This window comes from Microcebus murinus, chromosome 13, assembly GCF_040939455.1.
Source record: "Microcebus murinus isolate Inina chromosome 13, M.murinus_Inina_mat1.0, whole genome shotgun sequence".
NCBI classification, from domain to species: domain Eukaryota; kingdom Metazoa; phylum Chordata; class Mammalia; order Primates; family Cheirogaleidae; genus Microcebus; species Microcebus murinus.
Window position 1 is genome coordinate 76,025,575 of NC_134116.1, and position 19,567 is coordinate 76,045,141.

General features: G+C 43.7%; 1 protein-coding gene and 1 long non-coding RNA gene across 2 annotated transcripts in view; one reads left to right on the forward strand and one right to left on the reverse strand.

Moving 5' to 3' along the window:
* Positions 1-19,567, forward strand: part of FLT3 (fms related receptor tyrosine kinase 3) — a 75,111-nt gene that overhangs the window by 32,444 nt on the left and 23,100 nt on the right. Inside the window, exons 5-9 of the mRNA XM_012742305.3 lie at positions 4,406-4,535; positions 7,132-7,259; positions 7,582-7,721; positions 7,819-7,972; positions 8,986-9,154. Coding sequence (XP_012597759.3) covers positions 4,406-4,535; positions 7,132-7,259; positions 7,582-7,721; positions 7,819-7,972; positions 8,986-9,154 — 721 coding nt within the window. The remainder of the gene's footprint in view (positions 1-4,405; positions 4,536-7,131; positions 7,260-7,581; positions 7,722-7,818; positions 7,973-8,985; positions 9,155-19,567) is intronic.
* Positions 1-19,567, reverse strand: part of LOC142874912 (uncharacterized) — a 61,530-nt gene that overhangs the window by 4,807 nt on the left and 37,156 nt on the right. The window lies entirely within an intron of this gene.

Below are 19,567 nucleotides of genomic sequence, written 5' to 3' on the forward strand. Positions count from 1 at the left end.
AAAATGTTCTTTGTCTGCCTCGTGCCATTCATTTGGCCACGTGGAGCCATTGAGCACTTGAAATGTGGCTAGGGCAACCTTTTAGTTTTATTTAATTTTAATTAACTGACATTTGAGTTTAAATAGTCACAGGTAGCTAGTGGCTGCTGTAGTGGACAGTGCAGGTCTGTGCAAATGCCAGACTGTGCGCGCAGGGTAAAGAGCAGTCCGAGTGCCGTTACCAAGGGAGGCAGCTGTGCGGCTGGCGGAGTCACCACCTGCGTGCGCTGTCTGGCCTCTCCTTGTTTCGTCTTCACCACGCACTGACATGTGCATGCCGTGGCTTTGCCTCCCCTGACTGACAAGGACTGACAGTGGCTGCAGTCACCTATGTCCTCCTGTCTTAGACATACGTGATTGCACTCGGGCCAGCGAAGCGCCCCAAAATCCCTGAGTTGAAACCACTTTAAATTACGTTCCCTGGCTACACGTTTGTGCAACTTGCCAGATTCCCCTAATCTTTGCCTGTGACTCAAATACACAAAGCATGTGTGTCCAGCCCACAGAGGTGCCCCGGGTCAGGAACAGCCGCAACTTCCCTTTGCCGAGATAGTCCGCTTGTGTCGTCTCAGGCGCTCACGGTGACCCTGCACTGACGCGGGCTAGGAAAGGGGCGCTCTGGGAGGGGCGGCAATGGGCACAGCTGGAGGCCCATTTGAGGGGTCTGCTCTTTGTGCACCGCACCGCACGTGGGGCCTGGTGTGAGGGTGCAGGGGCTTGTCATAAAAGCTGTCACACTAACAGAAGACAGCACTTTAGATTCCCAGAAGTGTGTCATCTTACTGGGGTTGGGGTTGGGGGCATTAGGTTCTAAAGCCAGCCTGTAAGGTGAACATCAGGCGAAGTCAAAATTTGTCAAGATTTGTTCTGGAAAGCCCTCTAATTACCCTGAAATTGGTAGGACCAGAGCCCTAGAAGCACAAAAAGCCAAGAGTTAACCTATTGTTGCCCTTTGATTTTGGTCTTGTTCCCTGTCCTGTTCCCAGTCCCGCACCCGCTCTGTGGGACAGTTAAGTGTGCGCCCCGGGTTGGAGAAGACAGTTCTTGCTTTCTCCCTCTCGCCCCTGTCTCCTGCTGTCTTTCCCTCTCTGTCTTCCCAGGCGTCTACAGTTGTGTAAGGTAAGTGGGCATCCACGGTGCCTCTGTTACATTTAGGGTCTCTTCTTTAACTTAAGATTTGCAGTGTAAAAACGTAACAGCAATCATTTAAGTAAATTGTAACATGCTTTTAACAAACATTCTGCCGGGTGTTGAGGTCCAGAAAAAGAGGTGGGAGAGACTTGGCAACAGTCACTGTGAAAAAGAGGAAAGGGTTTAGCTAACCACAAGCTCTGTATTAACCAACGGTTTGGCCTGGGTGCTAAAAAAAAGTAAATTTGAGCCTTGGCATTGTTCATGAAAATGTAACATTGACATGAAGGAAATTAATGGAGATTGTTATTTTCAGTACTATATATTTTTTTTCAGATACATACTGACAAAGTAGAGCAATCAGTATATCGAAGAACTTGGAATTCCTTAAATTAGGAGCAGCTGAAGGAATTGGGAATGTTTAGCATAGAGAAGCAGCTTATTTTGAAAAGAGGAGAAGAGTGACTGCAGTGTCATGTGGGGGAAATTCTTCTGGGATTTCAGTCAGGAAACCTGGGCCAACTAGTTAAAATACCCTTGGATAGTAATTATCTCCCTCGACCTTGGTTTCTGATTTTAAATAGTCGAAGGATTTTCATGCAGAAGCAAAGCTAGACTTTTAAAAGTAAATTGCTCTAGAACCTACAATCAGAATCAATGGGTAGACATGGAGAAAAAGTAAAAACCACCACGAGATGGGAAAAGATACTAGCAGTTCACAATCAACAAAGGGTTAATAGTCATAATATATAAAGAGCTCCTGTAAATCAATACGAAAAAACACAACAAAAACTTAGTAGAAAAATGAACAAAGGACATGAGTAGGCATTTCATTTTCAGAACATGAAACCCAAATGGTTGATAAACATAGGTTAAAAGATAACTTAGGCACATTAAAATTTTAGAGTTTATTTATCATGAATCTGGTAGTGCCAGACAGTTAGCAGTTGGGCGCCACTGAGGAGATGTGAGGGGAAAACTTTTATAAGGTGTTCACAGAAGCAAGACAAAATATTTGATTGGGTAAAGTGGAAAGTCCCTAGTTAGAGGTTAGTTGGCAGTTTCTAATTGATTACACTGAAGTTTCATTTTACTACTTACACTGAGTTGGGTTTGGGTTTGCTTATGTAGGAACTCAAGGGACTAGCGCTATCTCAGCCTAATGGACTCCCAATTAATGATTTAAAACATTTAAAACATGTTAAATTAATAATTGATAAATCAAATTGAGACCACAATGAGGTACCATTTTATAACTACTAGAATGTTGAAAATTAAGAAGTCTTGGTAAGTATATAGGTGCTCTCATATCCTGCTGTGTAAATGTAAATTAGCATAACCACTATGGAAAACAAATTGCCTTTATATGTAAAACTGAACGTGCTCATACCATGTAAACTGGCATGTATAAGGTATATTATTAAAGAAACTCTTATATACATGCCTCAGTAGAAATGTATGGAATGTTCATAGCATAATGATTGATAATACAAAAAACTGGGAAAAAACCTGGAAACAACCCAAATGTCCACTGCAAAACAATGAAAAAATTGATTATGATATATTTACAAGTGGAATACTATATAGCAATAAAAAATGAGTAAAGTATAGCTACGAGTAAAACTATGAATGAAGCTTAAAAACATAGGTTGGGCCAGGCGTGGTGGCTCACGCCCGTAATCCTAGCACTCTGGGAGGCTGATGTGGGTGGATCAATCAAGGTCAGGAGTTCAAAACCAGCCTGAGCAAGAGCAAGACCCCGTCTCTACTAATAATAGAAAGAAATTAATTGGCCAACTAAAAGTATATAGAAAAAATTAGCCGGGCATGGTGGTGCATGCCTGTAGTCCCAGCTACTCGGGAGGCTGAGGCAGTAGGATCACTTGAGCCCAGGAGTTTGAGGTTGCTGTGAGTGAGGCTGATGCCATGGCACTCATTCTAGCCTGGGCAACAAAGTGAGACTCTGTCTCAAAAAAAAAAATAAAAAATAAGTTGGATGAAACAATGAAGCTATGGAAGTTACGTATTGAGTGATACTATACTTTGAAGCTGAAGAACAAAATAAATCAATATGTTGTTTAGGTATACATATATTTGTGGGAAAACTATTTTAAAGAATGCAAGAATAAATAATAAGCACAGAGTTTAGGATAAAGGTTACCTAGGGTTGAGAAATGGGGAGAAGCACAAAAGTAGATTAAAAGGTATTTATTAGCTGGGCACAGTGGTACATGCCTATAGTCCTAGCTACTCAGGAGGCTGAGGCTGGAGGATCACTTGAGACCAGGAGTTTGAGGCTGCAGTGAGCTGCAATTGTGCTTGTGAATAGCCACTGCACTCCAGTCTAGTGAGACCTAGTCTCACACACACAAAAAAAAGATATTTATCAATATTAAGTTGGATAGTGGGTCTATGGGCATTTGTTGTTAATATGCTTTGAAATTCACACTTCATATATTCTTTCATATATATATATATATATACCAAACATTATGTAATAATTTAAAACAAAATTTATTGTAAGGAGAGAGATTGAAATCCAGTATAGGGAAACTTTCTTTAAAAGGAGAGAGATTAGAATTCAGTATAGGGAAACTTAAAAAAAAAAAAAAGTTTGTCAAAAAATTAGAATGACCTGCCTGGGATGTCGTGAACTCCAGTCCCTAGAGAAGTCCAAGCAGAAGTAGAAAGTTTATGTGTCCGGCGTGGCTGGGAGCGGAGGGTGGGGAGTGTGTGTGAGCTAGTGAGCAATTGTGTGCGTGTTGTGTGTGTGTGTCCGGTGTGAATGGGAGGCTCAACTAGCCTCTAAATTCTGTTCCAGTTCTAACTCCATCCTACTGTATATCTGCATTTCTATTTCTGCCTAGCTCCAGATCAAATTAGGGGAAGAAAGTTGAGTTTTAAACTATATGTTCAATAAAGGTTTTAAGCTATACGTTATTGCTAGTTTTCTTTTTCTTATGCATATCAGTGTTTGCATTTTCACATGACGTCACTCCGCTTACTTTAGTTATCTGTGGGTTTGTGAAATACCCAAAGAAATTGGCCACGAGGATAAATGCTAAAGTTGGTGTTGCAGCCAGAGTTGAATTTAATACAGTGGTTGGTTGGGAGCAGAGACACTGCTGTGGTATAAAATATAACTTTTCTTAATGCTGTAGGATCCTTTTCTGAGGGGGCTGCTAAGAGAATTATTCTCAAAATATTAAAATGTTAATAATTTATGATGCTTTAGATAGACTGCTTTACACATTACGAAGACCTTACTTTAGAAAAATGGAAAATCAGGACGCCCTGGTCTGCATATCTGAGAGTGTTCCAGAACCGACCGTGGAATGGGTGTTGTGCAATTCACAGGGTGAAAGGTATGGCATTGTATAAAGGTAACTGCTATTATTATTATTTCCTTTTGGTCTTTTTCTAACATAGTTGACGTCATACTGTATGTAAAATTTAATTTATCCCCGTTTAAACAGGAAAGTTGGGCTTCTTAAACTTAAAGTGACTATTATGGGGTTCCCAGGGAGGAGGATGGGGGATTTTTTTTTTTTAGTAAGGGGCATTTTGGAATTCCTCAAATCAACGGCAGGGTCTTCCCTGGGCATTGCACTACACAAATAAAAGTCCTTTTAAGTTGCAGGTTTGTTGGCTTCCTGAGAATCTTGCTGGGGAAAAATAGAAAGATACTGATTTTAAAGTGTAATTCTAAGTCAGAAATTTCCTGAGACTAAATGTTTAATTTGGGACTATTCCATTTGTCCGGAGAAGTAGTCTAATAGGATTATTTAAGGATAGAGAATCTAGAGCCAGATAGCTTGGGTTGAACCCTTGTTTGCAGTGTGCCTTTGGACAAGTTGCTTAACCTCTCTGTGCTTCATCAGAAGAATGGGGATGGTAATAAGTACTTGCCTTAAGGATTGCTGTGATGATTAAATGGATTGATAATATTCAAAGAACATTGAACAGTGCCTGGCAGACAGTTAAGTGTGGTAAAAAACGTTTACTTTTGTTTTTCATATGTGCCATAGCTAGCCAAGTTCTCACAAAGTAAGAATTCATGCAGTTTGCACTAATTAAATTTTACGAAACAACTCTTATTGGAAAGTGGGCTGGGCATGGTGGTTCACACCTGTAAGCCCAGCACTCTGGGAGACCAAAGCAGGAGGATGGCTTGAGCCCAGGAGTTTGAGACCAGCCTGGGTAACACAGTGAGACTACCTCTCTACAAAAAAATTTAAAAAGTAGCCAGGCATGGTGGAGCGCATCTGTAGTCCCACTTACTCCCGAGGCTTAGGCAGGAGGATCCCTTCAATCCAGAAGTTTGAGGCTGCAGTGAGCTATGATTGCATCACTGCAGTAAATAGGAGAAAAAGTCAAATCAGGTTACTGAATGATAGGAATGAATCCCAAATTTTAGAAGTAGAAGAATAGTTTATAGGCTGGGTGTAGTGGCTTACACCTGTAATCCTAGCACTCTGGGAGGCTAAGGTGGAAGGATTGCTGAGCGAGACCTGTCTCTACTATAAATAGGAAGAAATTAGCCAAACAACTAAAAATAGAAAAAAAATTAGCCAGGCATGGTGGTGCATGCCTGTAGTCCCAGCTACTTCTGGAGGCTGAGGTAGGAGGATTGCTTGAGCCCAGGAGTTTGAGGTTGCTGTGAGCTAGGCTGTTGCTTCGGCATTCTAGCCTGGGCAACACAGTGAGACTCTGTCTCCAAAAAAAAAAAAAAGAAAAGAGATTATAGATGTATATGCACTGTGTATATAGAAAAAAAGATTGGAAAGATATACACCCAAATAGTAACCATTGTTATCTCAGGGTGTTAAGAATATGGATAATTTTAAATTCTTTTCTTTGAGTTTTTCTGTATTTTCCAAAATTTCTACAATGACCCTAATTACTGTTGTCTTGTAATAAAAAAAAATAAATAACTCAAGGAAAGATACATAAACAAAGAAAAATAATACACTTGATGAAAATGGTAAAGAGAAGAGTGAATCCATGCAAACTCCAAAACCATTATCTGCCTTGGGAAAGGGGTAGCCAGGGAAACTCTGTTAGGAACCTAAGTCCATTTTCTCGTTTCTCCATTCAATACTGAGAGGGTCTTGGCCAACTTCCCTCGGTACTGACACCTTGGCTTTCCTTCTCCGTTTGCGGTGGGAACTCTGGTGACTTTTGCAACATCAGCCTCTCCCCTCGCTGGGTGTATATTTCTGTGCTTTAAAGAAAAAACACCTGCCTTGGAAAACTTCACTAAAGCCCACCTCACGCTTTCTCTCTCTCTTTTTCTTCTTTCCTTCCTCTTCTTTCTCAATTCTTCTATTCTTTTCCCTGTCTTTAAACAACAACAACAAAAAGAGGTCACCACCGGTGAAAAATGTTCGAGTGTTTTATTGTGTAATTCTCACGAGGGGTATGGTAATGAGTTGAGCTAATGAGTAACTAGTTCCCTAATGAGCATTAGTGAAAACCACAGATTTGGGCTTGTCTCTTTTTTTTTTGAGACAGAGTATCACATTGTTGCCCAGGCTAGAGTGAGTGCCATGGCGTCAGCCTAGCTCACAGCAACCTCAAACTCCTGGGCTCAAGCGATCCTCCTGCCTCAGCCTCCCAAGTAGCTGGGACTACAGGCATGCGCCACCATGCCCGGCTGATTTTTTCTATGTATATTAGTTAACCAATTAATTTATTTCTATTTATAGTAGAGACGGGTCTCACTCTTGCTCAGGCTGGTTTCGAACTCCTGACCTTGAGCGATCTGTTCGCCTCGGCCTCCCAGAGTGCTAGGATTACAGGCGTGAGCCTCCCCGCCTGGCTGGGCTTGTCTCTTGACCTGCTGTTGTCTTTGTTACCCTCAACCTGACTCTAGAACCTTGAACTTTGTTCTCCTCCTGCACATTCTTTTGTCATTTTAAAGCCCGGTTAAGCCGAATGGCTTCTACTTTCTAATTGCAGCTGTGAAGAAGAAAGCCCAGCTGTTGTTACGAAGCAGGAAAAGGTACTTTATGAATTGTTTGGAACCGACATAAGGTGCTGCGCAAGAAACGAACTGGGCAGGGCATGTACCAAGCTGTTCACGATAGGTAACACTACCATGTCCTGTGCTTTTTCACTTTCAGTGACTAGTCTTTAGAAGCTATCGGGGACTAACAGTAACTGCGTAGGTGATCATTCAATTTCAGAAAATCTGTAGTTCCTGCATACCATCGTAAATGTGCTATTATGGATTCCGTAAATGCTGATTCTTCGTAAAAGAGGAGGCGATCTCTAAAGGATTGTTTTACTGACGTGGTTCGGCACACTTGAGATGATGCTAAAAATCTTTGTTCTTCAGAATGTTCGGGATATATTTTGTGATGAGGAAGAATAACTCTTTTTCTTACTCAGGATTTTTTCATCTTCTAGATCTAAGTCAAACTCCTCAGACCACGCTGCCACAATTGTTTCTCAAAGTGGGGGAACCCCTGTGGATAAGGTGTAGAGCTGTCCATGTGAACCACAGATTCGGGCTCACCTGGGAATTAGCAAACAAAGCCCTCAAGGAGGTAACAGGACAGTTTGTGTTCTGAAAAGTGCAGTAACAATTAGCCAATAGCACAGGTTGCAAACATTAAATTCAAACTCTGTTTTATTAATACCTAGGGCAGCTACTTTGAGATGAGTGCCTATTCAGCAAACAGAACTATGATACGGATTCTGTTTGCTTTTGTATCATCAGTGGGAAGAAACGACGCTGGATACTACACTTGTTCCTCTTCTAAGCACCCCAGTCAATCAGCGCTGGTTACCGTCCTGGGTAAGGCAGGCTGCCCACGCAACCTTTATTCATATTTTTAGTTGCTTTAGTGTGGAATGTGAGGTGTGTAATACAAATTCTGATTTCGATTTAATGTTACTATCAAAAAGCTAAAAAATGCACACAACTGAGTTAAAATAGCTTTGCAAAGATAAGCTGCCCACTCCCTTTTCCACTTAAACCAGACCTACTGGAAATGCCACTGTCTTTGTACATAGCACATTGTGATGTGACCATGCATTGGTGGACTTTTGTCCTCCAGTAGACTGTAAGCTTCCTAAGGACGGGGACAATCCCTTCTATCCTTCTAGTCCCAGAAACTTGCAAGAAGCCTGACCCCAAACAGGCACTTAATAAATACTTGTTCTAAGAACCAGCTCACTGCCAGTGCAGTGAGCGATAACTGAGAGAATGGTACAAGCCCTTAGATGCATTGAAGTCTGAGTGGGCTACGCAGGGTTTGAAAATAACCACATTTAAGCAACCTCAGATTGGGGTGCAGTCTTTAGCTGTAATGAAAAATGCCAAGAAATGCAGTGATTCTCTTAGCAAATGATAAGGAAACCTTGTGAATACTGCTAGCTGGATTGCTCTTTTATTTGTGCCTCTAGATTATTTTCTATGGGACCTGTCACAACAGAGTTGTACTGGCTGAGAGCAGGGGCTTCCAGACTCTGTTAGGGGACCCCAAGAGTGCACATAGGAGTAGGGAGCCTTTTAGCCTCTTGAAATTGTCTGCAAAATCTATAGGTTTATTTATACATTTCTCTAGGAAGATAGCCAGTTATTTATATTCCGTTCTTAAAGGAATCTTGACTCTAAGAGATTACGAGCACAGGGTTGGACCCAGGCGTAGGACTCCTGTATTTGCTCTGGACTGTGAACTTCGACCGTGTTGCAGCCTGCCAACACCTGACTTTCCATGCATTAAACTGATGAATAAAAGCTTATCTTCTCAATATATTTCCGTATGACCCTCATTATCTAATTTACAAATTCACTTCTTTTTACAGAAAAGGGATTTATAAATGCTACCAATTCAAGTGAAGATTATGAAATTGACCCATACGAAGAGTTCTGTTTCTCCGTCAGGTTTCAAGCGTACCCCCAGATCAGGTGCACATGGACCTTCTCTCAGAGATCATTTCCTTGTGAACAGAGTGGTCTTGAGGATGGATACAGGTGAGACCACGCAGGGCCCTAAGACATCATTTTTACCACAACTCTCTTTCCTTGTTGCCCTCAAAAAGGGCAGTTTTGAACTGACAGATGCAAATTCACTATTACGAGTTTATGTGTTATGGAGTTGAAATTGAAAACAAGAACACAGGCCGGGTGCGGTGGCTCACGCCTGTAATCCTAGCACTCTGGGAGGCCCAGGCGGGCGGATTGCTAAAGGTCAGGAGTTCGAAACCAGCCTGAGCAAGAGCAAGACCCTGTCTCTACTATAAATAGAAAGAAATTAATTGGCCAACTAATATATATAGAAAAAATTAGCCGGGCATGGTGGTGCATCCCTGTAGTCCCAGCTACTTGGGAGGCTGAGGCAGGAGGATTGCTTGAGCCCAGGAGTTTGAGGTTGCTGTGAGCTAGGCGGATGCCATGGCACTCACTCTAGCCTGGGCAACAAAGCGAGACTCTGTCTCAAAAAGAAAAACAAAACAAAACAAAACAAAAACCGAGAACACAGGCAGCAAATGTGAGGAGTTAGCAGCAATCTTACAATTGCCTTAGCTAACAACCTGCGGCATAAAAATGGAGTCATACTCGTCTGAGTACAGCTCTGTGGCGTTTTCTCAGTCACAAGATCATGCTTCCTGTTCGAGAGTGTGGGGCTCTAGTCAGTACACCCAGTCTCCCTCAGCACATTTGCAGAGGATTGAGGAAGTAAAACTTCTTGAAAACAGGAAAACATTACCTGTAGGTGTACTAAGTTTTCAAAACATCAATACAGAAATAGCGCCATAATAAGTGGTGAAGGGAAATTCGGGTTTCCTGGGGATCTGTACAGCTATGCGCCCTCTCTCATGGGAGGAATTCTTCATTCCTTCTTTGCCAAAGAAACGGCAACCATGTGTAGTAACGTGGTTTTGGGCTAGCCTGCAAGGGACTGAGATGCACGTGGTATCTCTCAAACAAGTCAGTGATCTAGAATAAATTGTTGTATCTAAGCAAATGTTAAAAATGTGGATTGCTGGCTCCCATTCCAGACATGCAGAATCAAAATTGGGGCAAATTCTGCACGTTTTTTTTATTTTTTTTATTTTAAGGGACAGGGTCTCACTCTGTCACCCAGATTGGAGTGCAGTGGTAAGATCATAGTTCACTGCAGCCTCAAACTCCTGGGCTCAAGCGGTCCTCTGGCCTCAGCCTCCCAAGTTGTGGGGACTACAGGCATCCCACCACACTGAGCTGATTTTTTTAAGTTTGTTTTTGTAGAGACAGGGTCTTGCTATGTTGCCCAGGTTGGTCTTGATCCTCCAGCCTCAGCCTTCCAAAGCACTGGAATTAAAGGTATGAACCACAGCGTCCAGCTCCAAAATACTATCATATTAATACAAAAGCAAAGGTCTGGCCCTGAAATACTATCATTTTAAGGCAAAATCAAAGGCCGGGCACAGTGGCTCATGCCTATAATGTAGTGTTTTGTATATATTGAGTTAAATGGAATCTATTATTAAACTTAACTTCACCTGTTTCTTTTTACTTTCTTTATGTAGTTAACTGGGAATTTAAAAATAACATCTGAGGCTTGCATTTGTGGGTCACACAGTGTTATATTTTACTGAGTAGTGCTGGTCTAGCTGATGAGTAGCAGTTAAGTTCTTTTCACCTTGATTCTGCAAAGTGTTTGTTTCATGATTATTGTGCTATTCTTCATACCCCAAAGTCATCTGTAACTGGTGTTTGCTTAAATTTTGTAAAAGAGTCAGAATGCAGGATTTGCATGGAACCCTGCAAACACCCTAATCTTTGAAGCATTTTTTTGCTTTTTTGAGAAGACATCTCGCTCTGTTGCCCAGCCTGGAGTGCAAGCTCAGTGCAACCTGCAACTCCTGGACTCAAACAATCCTTCTGCCTCAGCCCCCCTAGTAGTTGGGACTACAGATGTGCACTAACATGCCAGCTAATTTTTCTATTTTTTGTAGAGATGAGGGTCATGCTATGTTGCTCAGGCTAGTCTCGAACTCTTGGCCTCCTCCCACCATCCTCCCACCTTGGCCTCCCACAGTGCTAGGGTTACAGTGTGAGCCATCATGCCCAACCCAAAGCATTCACTTTTCAGGTAATTAAGAATGCAGCCGTTGTCCTGTGAGCTGACTGACACACACGCCCCCTCACTCAGGTTCTCACCAGCGGCACTACTGAATTTGGGGCTGGACAATTCTTTGCTCAGGAGGACTGCCCTCTGCATCGCAGGGTCCTGACCCACATCCCTGGCCTCCTCCCACTGGATGCCAGCAGTACCCCTTGTCCCAGTGTGACAACCAAAAATATCTCCAGACATTGCCAAATGTCCCCTGGTGGGAAAAATCACCCTGGTTGAGAACCACTGCCTTACAGGGATCACCCATAGTCATGAGCTCTTACTCAGAACCGTCAAACTTTCTAAAGTAGGTCAGGGAGTCAGCCCCTCTCTACCCTAGTTGAACTGATTACCACTCGGCCTGTGCCCAGAAGGAAATCAGGGTATCCCTGTCCCCTGTCTTCTTTGTATGGTGTCCTGGTGTTAGATGAGCTCTTAGCCTGATCGGAATCTCTTCTGAGTCAAAGAGAAAAAGGATCGATTGACTTTAGTTCAACAAGTAGTACTTTAATACTCTCTTGGTGGGTTTGATGCTATGATGGACCACAAGAGTGAGTAATGTCTCTTTCCCTCTCCCCCACAAATTTATACAGATTGCTACTGTGCCCGTGACATCTGGCATAACCTTTTGAGATTTTACTGAGTGACCAATTACAGGCCCACGTCTCTGATATATGGATCGTGGGCCAATCTAGTAGACTAGTTAATATAATTCCATTCCATGGCCACAATCTGCACCCCTGACCCAAGTTGTTATGCTGTAGAGGTAGCCAAATGAATGAATTAGAGGAGATCCTGTCTCCTATTGTGTTTTGTAGCTCTCTCATTCATAACCATCTGAATATTGTTACCTGTTTGTATGTTGCATCTCACCAGTGGGTTTGTAAGCTCTATAAGAACAGGTGCTCTGCCATTTCTCTATCAATGTACAATGCCCTGTTCAGTAAATGTGTGTTTAATAAATGAATGAATTCATCACCACCCTTGGAAAATAGGTCAAACTGCATAGTCTGGGCCCAAGATAAGTCAACAGCATTCTCCTTGTACTACAAAGACCAAGCACATGGAACTTACCACAACACCCAACACTTAGTGTTTATTGTATTTGAAGTTCTTGAAGAGCTACAGTGTTTGTTGGTACTAATGACATACCCGATGTTATGGGCCACTGCATACACAAGGTAAAAGAAAGATGGAGCCTCCTTCAGGAAAAAGATGTTCAAAATATTGAACAAAAACTGGCTGGGCACAGTGGCTCTCGCCTGTAATCCTAGCACTCTGGGAGGTGGAGGCAGGAGGATCACTTGAGGTCAGGAGTTCAAGACCAGCCTGAGCAAGAGCAAGACCTGGTCTCTACTAAAATAGAAAAAAATGGCTGAGTATGGTGGCATGCACCTGTATTCCCAGCTACTTGGGAGGCTGAGGCAGAAGGATCGCGTGAGCTCAAGAGTTTGGGGTTGCTGTGAGCTAGGCTGACCCCACGGCACTCTGACCCGGGCCACAGAGCAAGACTCTGTCTCAAAAAAAAAAAAAAATTGAACAAAAAACAAACAATAAAAAAAGTGAACACGTCCCCAAGTGCTCGACTAGTCTTTTCCTCTCCATATTAGGCTCCGCATTGAGATGGGGGACAGCAGACTATAGTCTGAGTTCTTTCCAACGTTTTATTATAAAAAGCTTCAGATTTACTAATAAGCTGAAAGACCAGTGCAGTGAGCATCTTTTACCCATCCAGATCTGACAATTTAAGTGAACTGAATTTGGTTTATGAAGTACAGTATTTTAATCATGTTGCAAGATCTTACAGGGAAAGTAACATGAGTGTTTGTTTTTTGTTTTTTAATCTGTAACCAGAAGGCCTCTGTAATAACATTACTCCCAAAAAAGCTTTGGTGTGGTCATGGTGTGTGTGCCAGAAGTTTCTCAGCCTCCCACCTTCACAGCTTCATTTCTCCAATTTACTTCCTCAAATAAGACGGCAAAGTCCGTTAGGACTTGCCTTTACGTGTTTGCGTTTTATTAAATTATAACTTTCCAGCCGTCCTGGTATCCCGGTTCTGCTAAAAGTTTCCAGTATATTTCACCTGCTAATTTGCATAATGTCCTATCTCTGCAGACTTAATTACAAGCACCAAATCTATTAATACCTTAGCTTTTCCACGTTTCGTGGTAAAAAGCTGCATGGGACTGTTACACTTTTTTAGTAGTGATCTGTCCTGAAAGACTCTCCTTTGCCTTGCTTAAGCCTTGTGTTTTCTTTTTCCTGAAATACTCAGTCTTCCAACTCTACGAGGCTAAGCTCTGCTGGCGACGGGCACTAACCGAGTGCTCCCCGGGTAAACAGCCGTGTGGCGGGTGCCGGCTCAGGGAGCCGAGCCGGGGTCCTGCTCAGAAGAAATGACAGACAGAGGAAGTAGACTCGCACGGACGAGTGATGTGTCCTTATAGAAGCTTACGGAGCCTGTGGGAGGAAGTTTTTTTCTTTCTTTCTTTTTTTGAAGGAGTTGAGCCTTGCGTGTAGACAGACAGGAGGGAGAGATGTTCGGGGCTAGTGAAATGCCAGGAGCTCCGGTTCACTCCTGCCGTTGGTGGCGGCGTCCTGGCTCCTGTTCTGCCAGGGACCGCACGCGGGCGCAGGTTACCAGCCACGTGATAGGAAGGCACGCACGGAGAGTAAGGTGTCCTCTTACCACGCGCCACACAACGGGCACAGTCCTTACACGGATTATTGCATTTCATTCTCACGATCCTATTCCAAGGAAAATGGAAACTGAGGCTAAGCGACTTGTCCAGTCCCTTAGGGCAAGGTCCATACCCTTCATTCACTCCTGTTTTCTGGAATTGCCTTTTTTTCTTAAAAAAAAAAAAAGAACACCCATAATTCCACCTCCAGAGGTAACATTTCAGACTTTGTCTATGTAACCACCATGATAGAAACGTAAGATGTGGATCTTCGTACAAACATGAGATACTCATGCCATTCGTAAGCCAACCTTTCACTTAAGATATATCATGAGTATCTCTTTATGTTAATAAATATATCCTTATATCTACATTATTGTTTTTAGTGGCTTCATAGTATTCTACTTTTTATATATTTTTATCTTAACTATTGTTGGGAATTGACTTTAGGGGTCTTTTTTCTTTTATTTTTCTTTTTTTAAAAAAAATTTTTAAATTTTAATTTTTTTAGAGGCAGGGTCTCACTATGCTGCTTGGGTTGGAATGCAGTGGCTACTCATAGGCACAATCATAGCTCACTGCAGCCTCGAACTCCTGGCCTCAAGTGATCTTCCCGCCTCAGCCTCTAGAGCAGCCAGGATGACTGTGAGCAACTGCTCTTTTTATTTTGATGTGATTTTCACACTTACTGTACACTCCAGAGTAAAGCTTCTAAATTTCTTTTTTTAAGACTTTTTTTTGAGACAGAGTGTTGCCCTGTTGCTGGAGCTAGAGTGCGGTGGCATCATCATAGCTCACAGCAACCTCAAATTCTTGGGCTCAAGCAATCCTCCTGCCTCAGCCTCCTGAGTGGCTGGGACTATAGGTGCATGCCCCCACCCCCAGCTAATTTTTTCTATTATTAGTAGAAATGAGGTCTGGCTCTTGCTCAGGCTGGTCTCAAACTCCTGACCTGAAGTGATCCTTCCACCTCTGCCTCCCAAAGTGCTAGGATTACAGGCATGAGCCACCTCACCCGGCCCCTGAATTTTTATTTTATTTATTTATCTTTTTTCCTAGGGGGTGGAATGCCAAAAATATTTGTTTTAAACACCATGATACGCAGGAAGAGAGGGGGAAAAAACAGGTAGATATTATGCTTCAGCTTAAAATCCAGTCCTGCTCAAATGACATCACTTAGAATACTCTTAGCAGAGATCAAAGCTGGTCCTTGAATTTATTTTTTTTTATTCAAAATGATTCCTGGCCTTGATAAGCCTCATAGTAATGATAATCTAATGTACCTTTTTGTTTATTATGTGCTAGACATTATTGTAAGCACTTTATGCATAAGTGCTTTTTTATCCTGAAAATTTCTCTAAGAAGTATATGAGATAGTGGGAGTAGCCTGAAAAAACAGCAAAAAATATTTTCTGTCTCTTTAAAACATCCTGCACTCCTTTTTGAGAACTAAAACCTGCATCCCTGCCTCAGGCCAGTGGGTGGGAGGGGCAGGGTGAGTCTTTTGTTATTTGTGCTACAGGAGGTGGCTGTAGTTGAACAGCAATTGTCTGAAGCTGAATGGCCTCCCTTTAAAAGCTTTATATTTCTGCTTATTATTAGGACAATGGCATTTCAGACTGGAGTCTCCATCCTCCTGCTTTGCGGGCAAAGTAGTACATTTCTCTTTCCTTCTCAAACCACTTGTTCTCATTCTTCTGATGGAGACAAGTGCGAGTTTTCGGTAACAGGAGTTACTATTGTTATCCTCATTTTATAGTCAAGGAACTGAGGTGCACAGAGGTTAAGTGACTTGCCCAAGGTCACACTACCGGGCAATGGCAGAGTTGGGATTCCAGAAAAAGCAGTTAGCTCCAAAGTCTTTGTGTTTTTTTGTGTGTTTTTTTTGAGACAGAGTCTCACTTTGTTGCCCAGGCTAGAGTGAGTGCTGTAGCGTCATCCTAGCTTACAGCAACCTCAAACTCCTAGGCTCAAGCAATCCTCCTGCCTCAGCCTCCCCAGTAGCTGGGACTACAGGCATGCGCCACCATGCCCGGCTAATTTTTTTTCTATATCTATTAGTTGGCCAATTAATTTCTTTCTATTTATAGTAGAGATGGCGTCTCGCTCTTGCTCGGGGTAGTTTCGAACTCCTGACCTCAAGCAATCTGCCCACCTTGGCCTCCCAGAGAGCTAGGATTACAGGCGTGAGCCACCGCACCTGGCCACAAAGTCTGTGTTTTTAACCATTTCATTATATTGCTTCCTGACGATTCACTTCAAAATTGTGAGATTCTGAAACCCAGTATATAAGAAAAGAGAAAAATATATACCTGCCCTTTGGTTACTTAAAAATTAAAGTGTTTTCAACCCTGGTGAGATGTGCCATGCTTTGCTATTGAGATTTTAACGGTTGTACACGCCTGTCCCCAGCCTTGTCGGCTCCCCCGAAATCAAATGAAAATGAACGTGATTTTATGTAGAGAAATATAAAGTCATCAGCACACCCTCCTTCCACCTGACAGTCTTTCTCTAACTCAGGACAGAAATTTGAACAGATCAGATTCAACTTCAGCCAGGCTGTGTTCACTGGCTCTGCGGGCTGGGGCAGATGGGAACGCAGGGCTCCCTGGTCCAGGTCCCTCGGTGCTGTGCAAAGCCACCTTCAGTCTTGTCAGCTCTTCGTTCTGCAGTTTCAGAAGCTCTCAGCTTCCCCATACATGTTTTATTACTCTCTGCATTCTGATTTGGCTTCCAGAGTCCCTTACTCTTTGCATAAAGGATTCTTTCCGGTAAAGTTACTCCCTGCGCCACTGGAAAGAGCCTGTCCTTTCTCAGCCCCTCCCCTCTAGGCGCTAAAGGGAAGATAAAAGTGACTTGCGTTGTGGTTACAGAGGAGAAAATTCTTTCCATAGCCGTAATGACAACACATCTTCTTTGTCACCAGGATATTATTTCACTGTGAACTCGAATGTCCTGATTCCCGCCTCATGGCAGCTCATCCTTTCTAGAAAAACCCCAAGGGAAAGAGGAAGCTTTGACTCTCCCAGTCCCCAATTTGCTCACTCCCCTTGGAATCCCCAGAGGGTTGGGCGATGCCTTATTGTTGTTGCTGTTGCGAGTTAACTGTCATAAACAGAAGAAAAAGCAGTTTAAAGCAACCTGGATATTTGATTTTGTGTTCCGCGATTTATGGGACCAATTTCCTACCCGGAAATTGTTCAGATGAGTGGAAATATTTCAGGCACTATCTCGCCTAAACCGTGGCAAACCTCACTCTGTCAAGACAGCACAAAAGGCTGCGGAGGAAATAAGTTTACCAAACATTTTGCTCTTTTCTGCATGATGGTAAATAGCTGCATTGGCCCTTTCTTTTTCCCACTTGATTGACCGTTGCCTTCCGTGTGGGGCTGGCTGGCGCGCTGGCTTCCTTGTTGCTCTTCTCTTCTTTCTCTTCAGGGTCTTTGGCCGTTGTGCAGAGAGAATGACTCTGCGACTCTGGAGCGGGCACCTTTCTTTCTTGGGCTGCTTGCCTGAGGTGGCCTTCCCGGCGCCCCCTTCTCTCCCAGGGTCACCATGGGCTTTCCCCAATCTTCCTGTCACTTCTAGGTCACCAGCTATTATTTGCTTCTTGTCCAGAAGTAGGTCAGGGTAGGAAATTCCCCTCTTTCTTTCTTCAGCCTTCTTGTTAACAAAGCAAATCAACAACTTGTTCAATGCTCAGCTTGTAACTGCCTGAAACTTTTGAGAGGTCAGGGAAATGAACCCTGTCATCACTGTACACAGTCGGAATCCCCTGTTGGCTCAGGAGTTAAGGGCACGGTGCGTTGATGTCACACAGACATGGGCTCGAAAGCTGCAGCTCTCCGGAATTCTGTTCTGCCCTTCGCCCTCCGCCTCCTGTTCTGCACCTGCTGCGTCTGCTCTTTCCTCCCCTGCCCTGTTTTCCCTACCTGAGACGACACTCCTCTTGCCATGCTCTGAAACCCCAAATCTGAACTTTTATTTTCCCCATGGGAGGGTATCCCACATTCTACTGTAGCTGCCTATTTGCTTGTCTGACTTCGCCACCTTAAATTTCGTGAGAGCAGAAAGCCAATTTTTTGAACTTTCCATTGTCTCCTCCGTTTCCCCCACAAATAGGGTCTCCCGGTGACAGTTGAGTAAACAAATGAATGAACTCCTGGACTGCTACAACTGCCTCCTGACTTCCCCCTCTTCCTTCTGCCACCAGGTGAATCTCACATCCAGTTCATGACATTCCACTCCCGCTCAGGACGCCACGCACCTTCTTCCTCTTTTTCCCATCATGCCTAGTTATTTGGGCCTGTTTCTCAAGGTCCCCAACCTGTTGGCGCCACTCTACCCATTCCCCCCCACCTCTCCCATCTCCCCTCTGTTCTGCTGCGTCCCAACACCTCCCCCTGCGCTCGTGAGCGTCCTGGTGAGCCACGATTCCCATCCATGCCTTCAATCACAGTCACATGCCTTCCTCTTGGAGGTCTCTCCTTTTGCTCTCTCATTGAAACTCATCTGTGAGCATCCAGCTCGAGGTTTACTTCTAGAAAGCCCCTGAGCTTTTCTCATCTATGCGGACCTCTGCATTCTTTGCTCGCCTACTGGTCTGCAGGGTGATGCTTTACCCACTCCACTTGTATGTCTCGTCCACCTGCCTGGACTGCGGTACCCCTGAGGACAGGAGCTGTGTCCTTAGGTCTTCAGCATCCTGCACAGCTCCCTGTTGAAGGCTGGCTTTCCCTCTGGCTCCTCCTCCTCCCTGCCCACTTCCGGTAGTCTACATAGAGGAGGTCTAATTAAATATCTTCTGAACAAGGCTTGGGTTTTCTTATTCCGTTTTAAGGGAATTTCTTTCTTTTCCTCCAATTTTGTCACTGTGAGTCCGTGAAGGCATATTTGACAGCTCCTTGCTCCCTTACGTCTCCCTCACTATCCAACATGTCACTGCAGTGTCCAGCAACCCACGGGCCTGCTGGCGTGGTGGGTGATCCCCAGCATAAGGCTATCCATGTCAGAACACTGAGTGGGCGATCAGTGCTCCAAGTAGAGCCTGCTGAGACCACTCGGGCAAGGATTTCTGAATAAACTCAGTGGATTTGAGCCCTCATCACTGTGAATTGCTATGTAAGTTAGGGGGTGGTCATAGGTTCCACCTCCGACCAACACCAGCAAGCCATCATTTCAGGAAGCAGGACAGCTACGGGCTCCTCCACTGTAGAGGTTCTTCCAGATTCTGCCAAGTTGGACTGTTCTAGAATGTGTAGAACAGGAGGGGCAGGAATTTCCATCTCTCTCTAAGGATCCTCAGCCAGCCCTTGCCCTTAATGTGTGTATGAATCACACAGAGATCACCTACCTTCCTTCCTTCCTTCCTTCCTTCCTTCCTTCCTTCCTTCCTTCCTTCCTTCCTTCCTTCCTTCCTTCCTTCCTTCTTTCCTTCCTTTCTTTCTTTTTTGAGACTGGGTCTTGCTCTGTTGCCTGGGCTAGAATGCAGTGGTGGCATCATAGCTCGCTGCAGCCTCAAACTCCTGGCTCAAGTGATCCTCCTGCCTGAGCCTACCAGAGTGCTAGGATTACAGGCTTGAGCCACTGTACCAGGACTTTAAAAA